Source organism: Macaca fascicularis, chromosome 17 (genome assembly GCF_037993035.2).
Source record: "Macaca fascicularis isolate 582-1 chromosome 17, T2T-MFA8v1.1".
NCBI classification, from domain to species: Eukaryota; Metazoa; Chordata; class Mammalia; order Primates; family Cercopithecidae; genus Macaca; species Macaca fascicularis.
Genome location: NC_088391.1, coordinates 20,119,964 through 20,137,904, shown reverse-complemented (window position 1 = coordinate 20,137,904; position 17,941 = coordinate 20,119,964). Strand labels below are relative to the sequence as shown.

At 41.2% G+C, this 17,941-nt stretch overlaps 1 protein-coding gene, 1 long non-coding RNA gene and 1 pseudogene across 11 annotated transcripts in view; all 3 read left to right on the top strand.

The window, feature by feature from the left end:
- Window positions 1–2,955, top strand: part of MRPS31 (mitochondrial ribosomal protein S31) — a 58,132-nt gene extending 55,177 nt beyond the window's left edge. For all 8 annotated transcript variants that reach the window (XM_074021890.1, XM_074021889.1, XM_074021891.1 and 5 more), the window contains one exon: window positions 2,657–2,955. In XM_074021890.1, the coding sequence (XP_073877991.1) occupies window positions 2,657–2,886 (230 nt within the window). In that variant the 3' untranslated portion in view covers window positions 2,887–2,955. The remainder of the gene's footprint in view (window positions 1–2,656) is intronic.
- Window positions 2,956–3,426: 471 nt separating this feature from the next.
- LOC107127934 (uncharacterized) overlaps window positions 3,427–17,941 on the top strand; it is a 62,113-nt gene continuing 47,598 nt past the window's right edge. For all 3 annotated transcript variants that reach the window (XR_010582569.1, XR_010582568.1, XR_012426861.1), the window contains exon 1: window positions 3,427–9,687. This is a non-coding gene — a long non-coding RNA (uncharacterized lncRNA). The remainder of the gene's footprint in view (window positions 9,688–17,941) is intronic.
- LOC135968100 (selenoprotein K-like) lies at window positions 14,019–17,384 on the top strand (annotated as a pseudogene).

Sequence of the window (17,941 nt, the reverse complement as noted above, 5' to 3'; positions counted from 1 at the left end):
CTAGTCTCGAGCTCCTGGGCTCAAGCAGTCTACCTGCCTTGGTCTCCCAAAGTGCTGGAATTACAGGCATGAGCCACTGTGGCTGACCTTGCTGCTTATCTTTAGTAAGATAATTTAGAATGTTTAGAGTGTCTTTAGTGAATAGAGATTTAGTTTGTATATAGCTCTGGAGCCTTTTCCTATTTATCTAGAACTTATTTTTGTATATAGTATACCCACTTTATTGCTCTCTTTTTTTTCCTTTGCATTATATGTGCTAGTACCATTTGACTGTCATTCATTCATTGATTCATTCAGGAAGGATCTATTCATTCTGCCCTCCTGGAGCATTCTAAGTTAAAAAGACTGTTGATCTACGTTATCTTCTATTCATATAGCCAATCATACTTTTGAAAAAAATTAATGTTACCAAGATAACATTAACCATCCTTTTTACTTTCAATCTACCTATGTGGTGTTTAAGGTGAATTTCTTATGAACAACATATAGTTGGTTTATGTTTTTATATCCACTGTGCCAATCTCTGTCTTAATTCATATACTTAGATTATTTACATTTAAAGTATTATTTTCTGTTCGTTTTCTCTATTTCTCGTTCCTCTGTCTTGTCTTTTTCTTTCTTTCTTTTTTCTTTTTTAGACAGAGTCTCACTTTCTTGTCCAGGCTGGAGTGCAGTGGCACAATCTCAGCTCACTGCAAGCTCCGCCTCCCGGGTTCAAGCAGTTCTCCTGCCTCAGCCTCCCGAGTAGCTGGGACTATAGGCGCATGCCATCATGCCCAGCTAATTTTTGTATTTTTAGTAGATGGGGTTTCACCACGTTGGCCAGGCTGTTCTCGAACTCCTGACGTTGTGACCTGCCCCCCCGCCGCCACCACCACCCAGCCTCCCAAAGTGTTGGGATTACAGGCATGAGCAATCACTCCCGGCCTGCTCTGTCTTTTCTTGGCTTTTTTTTTTTTTTTTTTTTTTTGAGACAGAGTCTCACTCTGTTGCCCAGGCTAGAGTGCAGTGGTGTGATCACAGCTCACTACAGCCTTGACCTCCCAGGCTCAGGTGATCCTCCCACCTCAGCCTTTCAAGTAGCTGGGACTACAGGCATGTGCCATCACACCTGTCTACTTTTTTGTATTTTTTGTAGAGACAGGGTTTTACCATGTTTCCCAGTCTGGTCTTGAACTCCTGGGCTCAAGCAATCCCCCTGCCTCAGCCTCCCAAAGTACTGGGATTATAGGTGTGAGCCACGGTGCCTGATCTCTTAGCTTCTTATGAGCTGCCTGAACATTTTTCACAATTCCATCTTGTTTTATTTATATATTTTAAAATGTTTTTAAAGTGTTCTTGATGGTTGCCATTGTTTATGAAAATATTCATTAGCAACCGGGTGCAGTGGCTCACACCTGTGATCCCAGCACTTTGGGAGGCCGAGGCAGGTGGATGACCTGAGGTCAGGAGTTCAAGCCAGCCTGACCAACATGGTGAAACCCTGTCTCTACTAAAAATACAAAAATCAGCTGGGCATGGTGGCGGGCACCTGTAATCACAGCTACTGGGGAGGCTGAGGCAGGAGGATCACTTGAACCTGGGAGGTGGAGGTTGCAGGCAGCCGAGATTGTGCCACTACACTCCAGCCTGGGCAACAAGAGCGAAGCTCCATCTCAAAAGAAAAAAATAATCGTTAGAAATAATTCCTATCCTATTTATTTTTATTTATTTATTTTTGTTTGTTTGTTTGTTTTTTGAGACAGAGTGTTACTCTGTTGTTCAGGCTGGAATGTAGTGGCTCAATCTTGGCTCCCTACAACCTTTGCCTCTCAGGTTCAAACAATTCTCATACCTCAGCCTCCCAAGTAGTTGGGATTACAGGCACATGCCATCACGCCTGGCTAATATTTTTGGTGTTTTTAGTGGAGGCAGGGTTTCACCATGTTGGCCAAGCTTGTCTTAAACTCCTGACCTCGAGTGAGCCGCCTGCCTTGGCCTCCTGAAGTGCTGGGATTATAGGTGTGAGCCACCACGCCTGGTCTTGCCACCACATTTTTAACATTTACGGCATGCTAGGCATTATAAATGAACTTTATATATAGTTTGTGTCTATTTGATCTTTACAAAAATGCCAGCAAGGTACTGTTTTAGTTCTCAGTATTGTGCCTGAGGAATCTGCTGCTCAGAGAAGTTAATTAATTGGTCCAAAGTCACTGTTGTTAAATTGGTGGGCAAAGCTAGGTCTAACTCCAGGCCAGGCGCTGTGGCTCACGCCTGTAATCCCAGCATTTTGAGAGGCCGAGGCAGGCAGATAACTTGAGGTCAGGAGTTTGAGACCAACCTGGCCAACATGGTGAAACACTATCTCTACTAAAAATTAAAAAATTAGCTGGGCGTGGTGGTACATGCTTGTAGTCCCAGCTACTCGGGAGGCTGAGGCAGGAGAATCATATGAAACCCAGAAGGCAGAGGTTGCAGTGAGCTGAGATCACGCCACTCCACTTCATCCTGGGCAACAGAGCAAGACTACATCTCAAAAAAAAATACAATCTAGGTTCTAACTCCAAAGTTCATGCCTTAAACCGTGATATTATATTACCTCATTAATATTATTTTTATGATGTAGGTTTTATATTTAAAATTATAATGTAATGTATTTTGTCTCATTTCCTAGGTTTTGATGATGATGGTTCAGAATTTCATGAACATATATTTCTGGAGAAACACCTGGAGAGCTTTCCAAAACAAGGACCAATTCGCCACTTCATGGAGCTGGTGACTTGTGGCCTTTCCAAAAACCCGTATCTTAGTGTTAAACAGAAGGTTGAGCACATAGAGTGGTTTAGAAATTACTTTAATGAAAAAAAGGACATTCTTCAAGAAAGTAACATACAGTTCAATTAAGACCATGGAAATTTTTATTTCAAACAATTAGAGATGGATATTACAACTAAATAAAATAATTTTACTAGAGTTTGTATATGTTATGTTGATTATTACATTTGATTTGGCTGGTATAAATGTTACATTGTTTTAAAAAATATGTCGGTAACCGAAAAATATTCTTGCCTGGAGAAAAATCATCAGTATTCATAGGTTCAAAAGAATATCTGAGAATTAGCAATGCATTTAAGACAACTCCTCCTGGGCCGGGCGCGGTGGCTCAAGCCTGTAATCCCAGCACTTTGGGAGGCCGAGGCGGGCGGATCACAAGGTCAGGAGATCGAGACCACAGTGAAACCCCGTCTCTACTAAAAATACAAAAAATTAGCCGGGCGCGGTGGCGGGTGCCTGTAGTCCCAGCTACTCAGGAGGCTGAGGCAGGAGAATGGCGGGAACCCGGGAGGCGGAGCTTGCAGTGAGCCGAGATCGCGCCACTGCACTCCAGCCTGGGCAACAGCGTGAGACTCCGTCTCAAAAAAAAAAAAAAAAAAAAAAAAGACAACTCCTCCTGACCTTTTTCTTTTCACTCCGTGACCGTACTTCTTTGAAATACAGTAGAATTACTGGATGATATCACAGTACTATGTTATAACAGTTGAGATGATTTATAGACAGATATGTATGTACATATTTTTATTTGTTTACATTTGTACATACTTATATTTTACACTAAATTAACTACCCTCACCTAAGTCTGGGTCACTATAGAGAAATTAATCTTGTAGAAATAAAGGGCTTATTCTAATCCATTCCAGTACTTTAGGTCTTCATGCCAAAGTTAGAATTATTTCTTTTCCAGTATGCTGCTGAGCAGTGTGACTCAACTTTCATACAATTCAAAGGATTGAGGGCCGGGCACAGTGGCTCATGCGTATAATCCCAGCACTTTGAGAGGCTGAGGCAGGAAGATCACTTAAACCCACGAGTTTGAGACCAGCCTGGGCAACATAGGGAGAGGAGACCCTGTCTTTACAAAAAATTTAAAAATTAGCCAGGCGTGGTAGCATGCACCTGTAGTCACAGCTGTTCAGGGGCCTGAGGTGGGAGGATCCCTTGAGCCTAGGGGGTTAAGGCTTCAGTGAGCCTGATTGCACCACTGCAGTCTAGCCTGAGTGATAGAGCAAGACTCTGTCTCAAGAAAATGTTTTTTAAATTTAAAAAAAAATTTTTTTTTTTTTTTTGAGGCAGAGTCATACTCTGTTACCCAGGCTGGAGTGTAGCAGTGTGATCTCGGCTCACTGCAACCTTCACCTCCAGGGTTCAAGCAATTCTCCTGCCTCAGCCTCCCAAGTAGCTGGTATTACAGGTGCCCACCACCACGCCTAGCTAATTTTTTTGTATTTTCATTAGAGACGGGGTTTCACCATGTTGGCCAGGCTGGTTTTGAACTCCTGACCTCAAGTGATCTGCCTGCCTCAGCCTCCCCAAGTGCTAGGATTACAGATGTGAGCCACGGTGCCTGGCCTAAATTTTTTTTAAGGTTTAAGGATTCTAAAAAACCTCAAAACAAGATTTAGTTGACAGCAGTCCCAAGCTAATAGTGTTCCAGGTCAACAGGAACCATGTGAAGGAATCCACCATAACCGCAGGCTTCAAATGACAAAGCACACAAGGAAGCAGAACCATGAATGTGTACCAACAGAAACGAGAACAGATTCAGACTCATAAAGCCTCTGAATATTGGGCTTATCAGAGTCAGAATATAAAATATGTGTAAGATAGAATGAATACTGAGCAGGATGCTTTGAAAGTGACCAAGCAGATTTGAAAAACATTAAAATATTTGCCCTTCTCTTCCCAGTTCTTCCCAAAGTTGAGAAAAGCTGGGTTGAGAGGATGAAAAAAAAAAAAATTAGTGGAGTTAAACAGTAGTAAAGAAGTATCCATATGCAGCAGAGAGAAGCAAAGAGGAAAGAAATAGGAAAGGGAAGTAAAAGAGTAACATTTGTACAATCATATTGCCAGTAGGAAAGAAAAGAGAAAATAGGTCAGAGGCTAACTCTAAATAGTTTTTTTTTTTTTTTTATTGAGACAGAGTCTCGCTCTGTTGCCCAGGCTGGAGTGCAGTGGCACGATCTCAGCTCACTGCAACCTCCACCTCCCAGGTTCAAGCGATCCTCTTGCCTCAGCACCCCTAGTAGCTGGGATTACAGGCACGTGCCACCATACCCGGCTAATTTTTGTATTTTTTAGTAGAGATGGGGTTTTGCCATGTTGGCCAGGCTGGTCTTGAACTGACCTCAGGTGATCCACCAACCTCAGCCTCCCAAACTGCTAGGATTACAGGCGTGAGCCACCGCACCCGGCCTCTAAATAGTTAATGGGTGAGAATTTTTTACAATTCATGAAAGATATTAATTCACAGTTAATCAACAATCCCTTGGCCAGGTGTGGTGGCTCATGCCTGTAATCCCAGCATTTTCGGAGGCAAAGGTGGGCAGATCACTTGAGGCCAGGAATTTGAGACCAGCCTGACCAACATGTTGAAACCTCATGTCTACTAAAAATATAAAAATTAGCCAGGCGTGGCGGTACATGCTTGTAATCCCAGCTACTTGGGAGGCTGAGGCATGAGAATTGCTTGAACCCAGGAGGCGGAGGTTGCAGTGAGCCAAGATCGCCCCACTGCACTCTAGCCTGGGTGACAGAGTGAGACTCTGTCTCAAAAAGAAAAGGAAAAGAAACCAACAATCTGTTGGTCATGTATAGAAACTGCTCCCAATACTTTTTTTTTCCAGTACATATGGGACACTGAAAATTTTTTATTTTATTTTTATTTGGGTGTTTAGTTTGTTTATATTTATCACAGTTATTGATATATTTGGAATGTCTTTCAGAAATGAGGGCTAAATGCATTTGTCAAACAAAAACAGTTGGCTACCAGCAGACTCTCGTTAAAAGACTCCTAAAGTTGCACCTCAGGCAGAAGAGAAGTGATTTTAAATTTAAGGCCTGAGATGCAAGAAGAAATGGTGGATGAATAAAGTAGTGAATATGCTGCTGGCTCACTCTCTTTCAGCAGCCTCCTCTGTCTCATTGTTCAGAGTGTAATGTCTTCTCTATAAACTCTCTGCTCTCTATTGCCCTTGAATAAGCTGTCTGCTATTAAGAAAAAAAAAAAAAGTAGTGAATATATATGTTAATTCTAAGCACTAATAAAACAGTCATACCGTATGGGATTAATTAAAATATATGACAGTAGGATATGTCCAAGTGGATTATTTAGTTAGTTAGTTAGTCAGTTTTTGAGACAGCTTCCGCTCTTTTTGCCCAGGCCAGAGTGCAGTGGTGTGATCTTGGCTCACCACAACCTCTGCCTCTCGGGTTCAAGCAAATCTGCCTCAGCCTCCCAAGTAGCTGGGATTACAGGCACACGCCACCACGCCTGGCTAATTTTTTATTTTTAGTAGAGACGGGGTTTCACCATGTTGGCCAGGTTAATCATGAACTCCTGACCTCCAGTAATCCACCCACCTCCCCCTCCCAAAGTGCTGGGATTACAGGTGTGAGCCACTGCGCCTGGCCGGATTTTTGTAAATATCAAGTGATAACACTATTTACTAGAAGTACATATAAAGCAAGAATACAGAAAGGTTGAAAGTAGGCTGGGCGCGGTGGCTCAAGCCTGTAATCCCAGCACTTTGGGAGGCCGAGACGGGCGGATCACGAGGTCAGGAGATCGAGACCATCCTGGCTGACACAGTGAAACCCCGTCTCTACTAAAAAATACAAAAAAACTAGCCGGGCGAGGTGGCGGGCGCCTGTAGTCCCAGCTACTCGGGAGGCTGAGGCAGGAGAATGGCGTGAACCCGGGAGGCGGAGCTTGCAGTGAGCCAAGATCACGCCACTGCACTCCAGCCTGGGCGGCAGAGCGAGACTCTGTCTCAAAAAAAAAAAAAAAAAAAGTTGAAAGTAAAAAGGAAAAAATATACCAGACAAATGTTTAAAGAAAGCTGGTATAGCTATATTAATATCAGGAAAAAAACAGTCTGAAAAGACATTAGAGACTTAAAAAAATTCTATTTATCAGAACAATACAAAGTTGTATGTACCTAATAACATGGACTCAAAATATACAAGGCAAAAGCTGATAGAAATACAAATCTACTATTATGACGAAATATTTTAACGTAATAATTGATGAACTCAGCAAACAGAAGCTTTGCTATACCTAATTATCTTGACCTAATGGAAATTTTTAGATCATTACACAGTGATCTAAATAGCTGCAAATACATTTATTTCAAGCACATACATTTATAAATCAATCATAAACTTAGCCATAAAGCACATCTAAACACATTTCAATGGAATGTAGAACATGTTTCCTAACTACATTGCAATTAAGTTAGAGACCAGTAACTGAATGCTAACCAGAAAAACTCCATATGTTCAGAACTTTTGAAACCCTTTTAACTTACTCATAGGCTAATGAAAAAAATATTCAGGCCAGGCACAGTGGCTCATGCCTGTAATCCCAGTACTTTGGGAGGCTGAGGCAGGCAGATCACCTGAAGTCAGGAGTTCAAGACCAGCCTGGCCAACATGGTGAAACTTTGTCTCTACTAAAAAATACAAAATTACCCGGGCGTGGTGGCGCATGCCTGTAGTCCCAGCTACTTGGGAGGCTGAGGCAGGACAATCACTTCAACCTCGGAGGTGGAGGTTGCAGTGAGCCAAGATCGTGCCACTGCACTCCAGCCAGGGCAACAGAATGAGACTCCATCTCCAAAAAAAAAAAGAATGAAAATCAGTGAAGTAAGGTTATAATCTTAAGATACGAGAAAAGGAACAAGTGGTTTTTTTTTTTTTTTCTATCTGTTTTGTTGTTGTTGTTGTTTGAGACAGAGTCTTGCCCAGGCTGGAGTGCGGCACATGGCTCACTACCACCTTGACCTGGGCTCAAGTGATCCTCCCACTGCAGCCTCCCATGTAGCTGGGACCACTGGCTCACACCACCATGCGTAGCTAATGTTTTCATTTGTAGAGACAGGGTCTCACCATGTTGTCCAGGCTGGCCTTGAACTCCTGGGTTCAAGCTATCCTCCTGGTCAGCCCCACAAAGTGTTGGGATTACAGGTGTGAGCCACCATGCCTGGCCTACATGAAACATATGCTTATTTGGTTTTGATTTTTACACTTTTATGATGCCAAGATGAACCCCCATTACCCTCCAAAAAGGAACATCCTACTAGCTTCACATTACAACTGGAATATTAACACAATGTAAATAGAGAAAACGGAGGTGGGGTGATTAGGAGATTTAATAAGAATAAATCTTAAAGGGAAATAGAATGAAATGTATAAGGTAAAGGCAGAAGGTAATAGAAATAGTATAATTAGTATAATAGGATCCATAAAGTCAAACACAGATTCATTTTTTAAAAAAGAATACATTTCTGTCCAGATTTATTTTTTTAAAAAGCTGGGTGCAGTTGCTCACATCTGTAATCGCTGTGACTTGGGAGGGAAATGGGAGGATCGCCTAACTAAGCCCAGGAGTTGGAGGCTGCGTGAGCTATGATCGTGCCACTATACTCCATCCTGAGTGACAGAGCAAGACCCCATAGCTGAAGAAATATAAACTATTCATGTTGTAAAAATTAAGATATTTATTTTTCAAGAAGCTATTATGAATAATTTCATGGCAACAAATTTCAAAATTTCATGGACAAATTACTCAAAACTATGTTATCAAAATAATTTTAAAGGAAAAATGGAATAATCATTAAAGAAATTTGATTGATATTTTAAAATCTTCCCAGAACACAAACACTAAACCCAGAGAGGTTTTCAGAAACGTTCTACTGAACATTCAGGAAAAAAATAATTCCAATTTTATGTAAATTATTCCAGAACATAGAAAAAGAGGAAGCACTCCCCAATTAATCTCAATCATGAAGACAAAATTTGAAAAATCCAAAGCAAGATAGTAAAGCAAATTCAGCAATAACTAGAAATCATTATCAAGCTGAGTTTGTTCCAGAATGTCAGGGTGGTTTAACAATGGAGGAAAAAGATCACATCTGAAAAGATGCAGGAAAAAAGGTTTGGTAAACCTTGGCAGCCATTTGTAATTTTTTTAAAAATAAATTTTAGAAAGCTTGGAGTAGAGAACTCTTTTAACTTAATAAGTGATATTTACAAAAAGCCTACAGCACGTATCTTATTTTATGCTGAATTACTAAATGATTTCCTTTAAGATTATAAACAAGAGCGGGATAATCACTATCATGATTTCAACATTGTGCTGGGGGCCTAGTGTATGCAGAATAGCAGGAAAAAAAGTGATTAGGATTGGAAATCCACCCTATAGTAATGCCAAGTAAATCACAACCTCTCTTTGAGTGTGGATGAGACCTGAGACTTGCTTCCAACGACAGAATATGGCTAAGGTGATGGGGATAGTCACTGCTTTGGTTCATGTTATATGGCAAAAGTAATGGAATAATTACTCTTGCGATTATGTGATGTTACAGAAGATCCTTGTTAGCGGCCCAGAGTGCACTATCATGTTGTAAGAAGGCCTGTGAATGAGCCACCTGGCAAGAAACCTTGGGGACCACTAGGAGCTGATGGAAACCCCCAGCTGACAGCCAGAACAAGACAGGGACTCCATCCTACAGCCTCAGCTGAATCCTGCCAACAACCATCTGAACTTAGAAGAGGACACTAAGTTTTAAAAAGGACCACAGACTGGCTGTCACCTTGATTACAGCCTTGTGAGACCCTGAGCAGGAGACCAACAGAAACTATGAGATAGTAAGTACATGTTTTAAGCCACTAAGTGTGAGGTAATTCATTATGCACCAGTAGATAGCTAATAAAGGAAGAGACAAACCTGATTAGAGACTAGATTACATAGAAAACAAAAGAATATCTATGACTGACTCATAAGAATTAACCATTTATTTGGCACTTCTACAGTTGCATTTCTATATGCCAGCAACAAACAGGTAAAAATACAATTTAGAAAAAGTTAACATTTACAGTAGCATCAAAAATATAAATAAATAAAATCTTAATAAAATATATGCAAGAACAGGCTGGGTGCAGTGGCTCACACCTGTAATCCCAGCACTTTGGGAGGCCGAGGTGGGCAGATCATCAGGGCAAGAGATTGAGACCATCCTGGCCAACATGGTGAAACCCTGTCTCTACTAAAATACAAAAAATTAGCCAGGGATGGTGGCATGTGCCTGTAGTCCCAGCTACTCGGAAGGCTGAGGCAGGGGAATCGCTTGAACCCAGGAGACAGAGGTTGCAGTGAGCCAAGATGGCGCCACTGCACTCCAGCCTGGTGACAGAGCAAGACTCTGTCTAAAAAAAAAGATATATGTGTGTGTGTGTGTGTATGTATATGTATATATATGTGTGTGTATATATATGTGTGTATATATATACACACAAGAACATTGTGAAGAAGTTTTAAAACTTTAATGAAACATAGGTTAGTAATAAAAATAATGAGATTAGGCTGGGCATGGTGGCTCATGCCTGTAATCCCAGCACTTTGGGAAGCCAAGGCCAGCAGATCACCTGAGGTCAGGAGTTAAAGACCAGACTGGTTAACATGGCAAAACCCCATCTCTACTAAAAATACAAAAGTTAGTTGGGTGTAGTGGCACACGCCTGTAATCCCAGCTACTTGAGAGGCTGAGGTGGGAGGATCACATGAACCTGGGAGGTTGAGGTTGCAGTGAGCTGAGATTATGCCACTGCGTTGCAGCCTGGGTGACAGGAAGACTCTATCTCAAAAGAGATTTAATTGGGTAGATAAGTTCTAGAGTACAGGCTCAATATCATGAAGATATTACTTCTTTCCATATTAATCTCTAGATTTAATGCAGTTCCATACAAAATTTCACAGGATGTTTTTTTCTTTTTTGAGATGGCGTTTTGCTCTTGTTGCCCAGGCTGGAGTGCAGTAGCACGAGCTCGTCTCACTGCAACCTACGCCTCCTGAGTTGAAGTGATTCTCCTGCCTCAGCCTCCCAAGTAGCTGGGATTACAGACACATGCCACCATGCCTGGCTAATTTTGTACTTTTAGTAGAGGCAGGGTTTCACCATGTTGGTCAGGCTGGTCTTGAACTCCTGATCTCAGGTGATCCATCCACCTTGGCTTCCCAAAGTCCTGGGATTACAAGCGTGAGCCACCATACCCAGCCCCAATAGGATTTGTCATGGAACTTCATAAATGTATTATAAAATCATCATAGGGAGAAGCAAAGAACCAAGAAGAGCCAAAATACTCTTGAAAAAAGAAGACAAGGTGAGGGAGTTACCCTAACTTGTAAGCTATCAAGACTTATTATAAAGCTATAATAATTAGACACAATACACACAGATAGTTAAATGGACTGATGGAACAGAATAGAGAACACAGAAATAGAACATTAGTATATGGAAATTTGACGTGACAAAATCAGTCCTATGGTTTTGTATTAGTCCCTTTTCATACTGCTATGAAGAAATATCCAAGACTGGGTAATTTATAAAGAAAAAGAGGTTTAATGGACTCACAGTTCCACATGGCTGGGGAGGCCTCACAATCATGGTGGAAGGCGAAGGAGAAGCAAAGGCACATCTTACATGGTAGCAGGCAAGAGAGCATGCATAGGGAACTGCCCTTTATAAAACCATCAGATCTCGTAAGTCTTATTCACTATCACAAGAATAGCATGGGAAAATCCCACCCCCTTGATTCAGTTACCTTCCACTGGGTCCCTCACATGACATGTGGAGATAATGGGAGCTACAATTCAAGGTGAGATTTAGATGGGGACACAGCCAGACCATATCAGGTTTGAATATGCCCTCCAAAACTCATGTTGACCCTTCATCCCCAATGTGGCAGCATTGAGAGGTGGGGCCTTTAAGAGTTGATAGAATCATGAGGGCTCTGCCCTCAATGGATTAATCCACTCATGGATTAATGGATTAATGGGCTATCATGGGAGGGCACCAGTGGCTTTATAAGAGGGAGAATCTTTAGCATAGCATGTGAGCATGCTCAGCTACTTCAGAACTTTGTAGAGAGTCCCCACCAGCAAGAAGGCTCTCACCAGACATGGCTCCTTGACCTTGACATCTCAGCTTCCATAACTAAGAAATAAATTCCTTTTCTTTATAAATTACCCAGTTTCAGGTATTCTGTTACAAGCAACAGAAAATGGACTAAGATAGTTGGCATTGTAGATCAATGGGAAAAGGGTGGCTATTCAATAAATGGTGCAAAGACAATTGGTTATCCACATGGAGGGGGAAAATGGATTCTCTGCTTCATACCATACATACAAAAAAATCCAGTTCTTTGGATTTATGATTTAAATGAGAAAATTTAAAATGGTTGAAGCAGGCTGGGTGCAGTGGCTCACACCTGTAATCCCAGCACTTTGGGAGGCCGAGGTGGGTGGATCATTTGAGGTCAGGAGTTCAAGACCAGCCTAGCCAACATGGTGAAACCCTGTCTCTACTAAAAATACAAAAAATTAGCCAGGCATGGTGCCGTGCATCTGTAATCCCGGTTATTCAGGAGGCTGAGGCAGGAGAATCACTTGAACCTGGGAGGTGGAGGTTGCAGTGAGCCAAGATCACACCACTGCACTCCAGCCTGGGCAACAGAGGGAGAATGAATCTCAAAAAAAGTACCATTTATAAATCTATGGATGGATCTTTTCTGAAGGTCCTTTGCCTGGAGAAAAAAATAGTGCATTAAAAGGCTTTGGTCCAAAACAAACAAACTCCTAAAAATCAAGTAGAAGGGCTGGGCGTGGTGGCTCACGCCTGTAATCCCAGCACTTTGGGAGGCTGAGGTGACAAGAGCAAAACTCAGTCTCAAGAAACAAACAAAAAAAGAAAGTAGAAGACAAACAACCCAAAAACATAGTGGGCAAATTCCATAGCATTTCATACATTTCATAGAAGAAAAACTATCAGTGGCTAATAAAGATATAAAAGAATGCTCAGGGAAATGCAAATTAAAACCATATTGAAACCATTTGTATACCCCTTAGATGGTCAAAAAATTAAGTTAGGTGATACCACTTTTACACTGTTGGTGGCAGTGTAAATTGGCAACCCCTTTTTGGAATTACACAGTTACATTTATAGTATATGTTCTATATAATATATAATTATATAACATTTATTTCATATTCATATTAAACAAGTATATGAATATATATAATTATGTGTATGTATTATATATTTATATCTATATATATATGTAATTACATAATTTATGAACAATCAATCCTGTTCCTGGAGAACATACCCCAAAAAAAAAACCTCTTGCAGATAATGGCTGGGAAGCAAGTACAGAAATGATCAGAACAGTACAAATCAAGGGAGAATGTGCCCAAGACCTGGAGAACTGATAATAGTTTGTTGTTTATCCATGCAATGGAACACTATATGGAAGTGAAAATGATTGAAATAGAGCTATACACATCATCATACATGAATTTCAGAAACAATGCTGAGTGAAAAAGTAAGTTGCAGCAGAATGCATGCAATATAGTAGTATTTTATAAAATTCAAAAGCCAAATTATGAATACACTTTCTTAGCTATAAATGTGATAAAACTATAAAGAAAAGCACAGGAATGATCAATATAACATGGTGATTGAGGAGGGACACACAGGAGCTTCAATAGTACTATGATTCTGTTTCTCAAGTTGAATGACAGTTTTGCAGGTGGTCATTTCATCATGCTTTTATGTTATATGATGAATATAATTATACTACAATATATGTTATGCATATTATACATTATACATATTTTGTATGTAACAGTGTTTCATAATATTTTAAGGAATGAATGGAAATGGGCACATAATGAAGATACGTAGTGCTTAGCCATCAGTAGAGTCTCAGAATTATCAGATTCCAAGATAACTCCTATACAAAAACAAGCAAAGGGCATGTTATCTAGAATGAAAAGACCATCCATATTCTAATAAACTGAGACAATCAAATAGGGAATCCCTCTTTTAAGAATAGCATTTGTTATATGCTTGGAAGTGTTTTGAATCAGAAATTAGTTGTGAATAAATCTTCTCCTTTTTTTTTTTTTTTTTTTGGAGACGGAGTCTCGCTCTGTCTCCCAGGCTGGAGTGCAGTGGCCGGATCTCAGCTCACTGCAAGCTCCGCCTCCCGGGTTTATGCCGTTCTCCTGCCTCAGCCTCCCGAGTAGCTGGGACTACAGGCGCCCGCCACCTCGCCCGGCTAGTTTTTTGTATATTTTTAGTGGAGACAGGGTTTCACCGTGTTAGCCAGGATGGTCTCGATCTCCTGACTTCGTGATCCGCCCGTCTCGGCCTCCCAAAGTGCTGGGATTACAGGCTTGAGCCACCGCGCCCGGCCTATCTTCTCCTTATTAATAAAATATAAGCTTGTTTTTAATGTTATATTATCCCTGCTGAGAAATTAAAAATCCTGGAGGTAGGCCAGCTGCGGTGGCTCATGCCTGTAATCCCAGCACTTTGGGAGGCCAAGGCAGGCAGATCACTTGAGGCCAGGAGTTCGAGACCAGCCTGGCCAACATAGTGAAACTCTGTCTCTAGTAAAAATACGAAAATTAGCTGGGCATGAGGGCAGGCATCTGTAGTCCCAGCTACTCAAGAGGGTGAGGCAGGAGAATCACTTGAACTCGGTAGGTGGAGGTTGCAGTGAGCTGAGATCACACCACTGCACTCCAACCTGGGCAACAGAGTGAGAAAGAAATAAATAAAAATTAAAATCCTGGAGGTAGTATTACTTGTAACCTCAATCACTTATTAATCAATCTAAATTTAATCCTTGATTTTATAATATCTTTCTGTAGAATTTTGTTTTGGTTTTGCTTTATTTTTAGAAAAGACAGGTGCATTTACCCTGTTAGGGGATGGTCATTGGTATTTTAAAAGATACGACATTTGCTGAGAATTCCTTAAATTTTTCTAATTTTCACTAGCCAATGATGACATTGTCCCTTTTTTGCAGATAGCTTTGAAAGATGATGATACCGCCACAGTTGGGACTATGTTGTTAAAAACATCCTTTGTTTGACCATTTACACATTTGGTTCTAAAGAATGCATTGGCCTTAGATTCTTGGTTCTAAAGAATGTATTATCTTTTTTTTTTTTTTGCAAGAAGGAGTCTCACTCTGTGGCCCACGCTGGAGTATAGTCTGCAATCTCAGCTCACTGCAACCTCTGCCTCCTGAGTTCCGGCGATTCTCCTGCCTCAGCCTCTCAAGTAGCTGGGATTACAGGCATCTGCCACCACGCCCGGCTAATTTCTATATTTTTTGTACAGACAGGGTTTCACCATGTTGGCCAGGCTGGTCTCGAACTCCTGACCTCAAGTGATAACGCCCGTCTTGGCCTCCCAAAGTCCTGAGATTGCAGGCATCAGCCACAGTGCCTGGCAAGAATGTATTATCTTAAGATTCTTGTCTCATTACTATTCTTAAAATTGCTGTAAAACTTGCTTAAGTAATCAGGTTTAAATTATGTAAATACAGACAACAAATCTCTCTTAATCCTAAAGGTGCTTTTAAAATTCATGCATTTATACATGTATGCAAATTGGCTACAAATTGAACAGACTTTATTCTAAGTGACCAAATCTTAAGGAGCTTTAGAAGATACATTAATTCAAGGACTAAGCAGTTTCTGAAAACAGACTGATTTACTGTGCTTCTTAGTATTTCCTCAAACTAGAATATGAGCGATGGTGGCAGAGGAAGGAAGTAGCTCATACTTGGAAGAACAAACAGTTGCTAGAATATGCTTGTGGTTTAGAGCTTCTTTCAAAAATCCTGTTAGCTGCAAAAGAAAGGAAGGACTAATATTTTCCACGATTTCAGTAACATCTTTATGAAGATGCTCCTTTTGAATGTAGTACAGAAAGTTAGAAAACACTTAGGCATGGTATCTGACATAGTGCCCCTTAGGGAGCGTTTCATATACAGACAATCGGGGGCTTACGATGCTTTGACTTAAAAGTTTTCAACATTATAATAGTTCCAAAGGTGATGCACATTCAGTAGAAACCGTACTTCAGGCCGGGCGCGGTGGCTCAAGCCTGTAATCCCAGCACTTTGGGAGGCCGAGACGGGTGGATCACGAGGTCAGGAGATCGAGACCAACCTGGTGAACATGGTGAAACCCCGTCTCTACTAAAAAAATACAAAAAAAAAACTAGCCGGGCGAGGTGGCGGCGCCTGTAGTCCCAGCTACTCGGGAGGCTGAGGCAGGAGAATGGCGTGAACCCGGGAGGCGGAGCTTGCAGTGAGCTGAGATCCGGCCACTGCAACTCCAGCCCGGGAGACAGAGCGAGACTCTGTCTCAAAAAAAAAAAAAAAAAACAACAAAAAACCGTACTTCAAGTCTCCGTACAACTATTCTGTTTTTCGTGTTCAGAATGTTGTTCCCATAAATTACATGAGCTATTCAACACTTTCTAATAAAACAGGATTTGTATTAGATGACTTTGCCCAACTGTAGGCTGATGTAAGTGTTCTGAGTGTGTTTAAGGTAGGCTAGGCTAAGCTCTGATGTAGGTTAGGTGTATTAAAAGGACTTAGGATGTTTTCCCTTCCCAATAAACGCATCGTAAGTCAGGAAGCACCTGTATCTGATGGAGGTCTACCTTTACCAATTTAAACTGTGACAAATTTAATGTTCCTGTCTTGCTTTTAAATTGGAGAGCAACAGCAGATCCCAGATAAATACCGAAGTTAGCTTTGTGTTCTTCACTATTTATTGAACAGTTCAGAGGGCAAGGAAGCAAAGAGAAACGCTCTGAGTGTGTCTTTGCTTGCTAGCTCCTGAATTCTTAACAATTCTACACCACTCCGAAGCAGGGAAGTGGGGCAAGATGGTTTACGTCTCAAATGGACAAGTGTTGGACAGCCAGAGTCAGTCTCCATGGAGATTATCTTTGATAACAGATTTCTTCTGGGGAATAGCCGAGTTTGAGGTTTTGTTTTTCAAAACTCAGCTTCAGCAAGATGTGAAAAAAAAAAAAGCTATGGAAACTCATCTGATTCCAGATACAATGATGGAAGAGGGCCGCCGGGAAACCCTCCTCAAAGAATGGGTAGAATCAATCATCTGCATGGCCCCAGTCCTCCTCCAGTGGCTGGTGGATGAGGAAGGTAAATGTCCACTCTAAGAAGCAGACAACTGGACATGCACATTCATAGCGAAGGAAACCATCAAGAAGTGGAAGGCTGGCCATGTTGGAGCAGTAGATGAATGTCTATGTCTAAACAAGGACTGCTCTGTGTCCTCACAGATGAACTAGGTCCTGCTAGGAATTCCCTCTGCAGGGAACTGGCCTGATTGACTTGCAGTTCCATAAATGCACATGTTTGCCTCATTACCTTTTTTGTATAGTTTATCTTAAAGTATTAATATAGTTTTAATAAGTAAATATTCTTAGGTTGCAAAAAAAAAAAAAAAATTCTGGCCGGGAGCAGTGACTCACGCCTGTAATCCCAGCATTTTGGGAGCCCAAGACAGGCAAATTATGAGGTCAGGAGATTGAGACCATCCTGGCCAACATGGTGAAACCCTCTCTCTACTAAAAATACAAAAAATACAAAAATTAGCTGGGCGTGGTGGTGTACACCTGTAGTCTCAGCTACTCGAGAGGCTGAGGAGAATCTCTCAAACCTGGGAGGCATAGGTTGCAGTGAGCTGAGATTGCGCCACTGCACTCCAGCCTGGTGACAGAGCAAGACTCTGGCTCAGAAAAAAAAAAAAAAAAAAAACAGATAAAAACCATTCTACAGTGGCCTTCCTGTATTTTTTATCTGCTTTTTTTCTGTTCTCTGCTTTGGAGTCAGAAACTTCAGTTCAAATCCCTGCCATGTCAACATAACAATCTTTCAGCCTGTTTCCTCCTTCGTAAATGATGGGTATAATTTCCATCCCACAGGATTTGTGTTAGAATTGAGTGAGGTAATGTATTAATACATACTACGTGCTTCAAAAATACTATCCGTCTCTTTCCACATG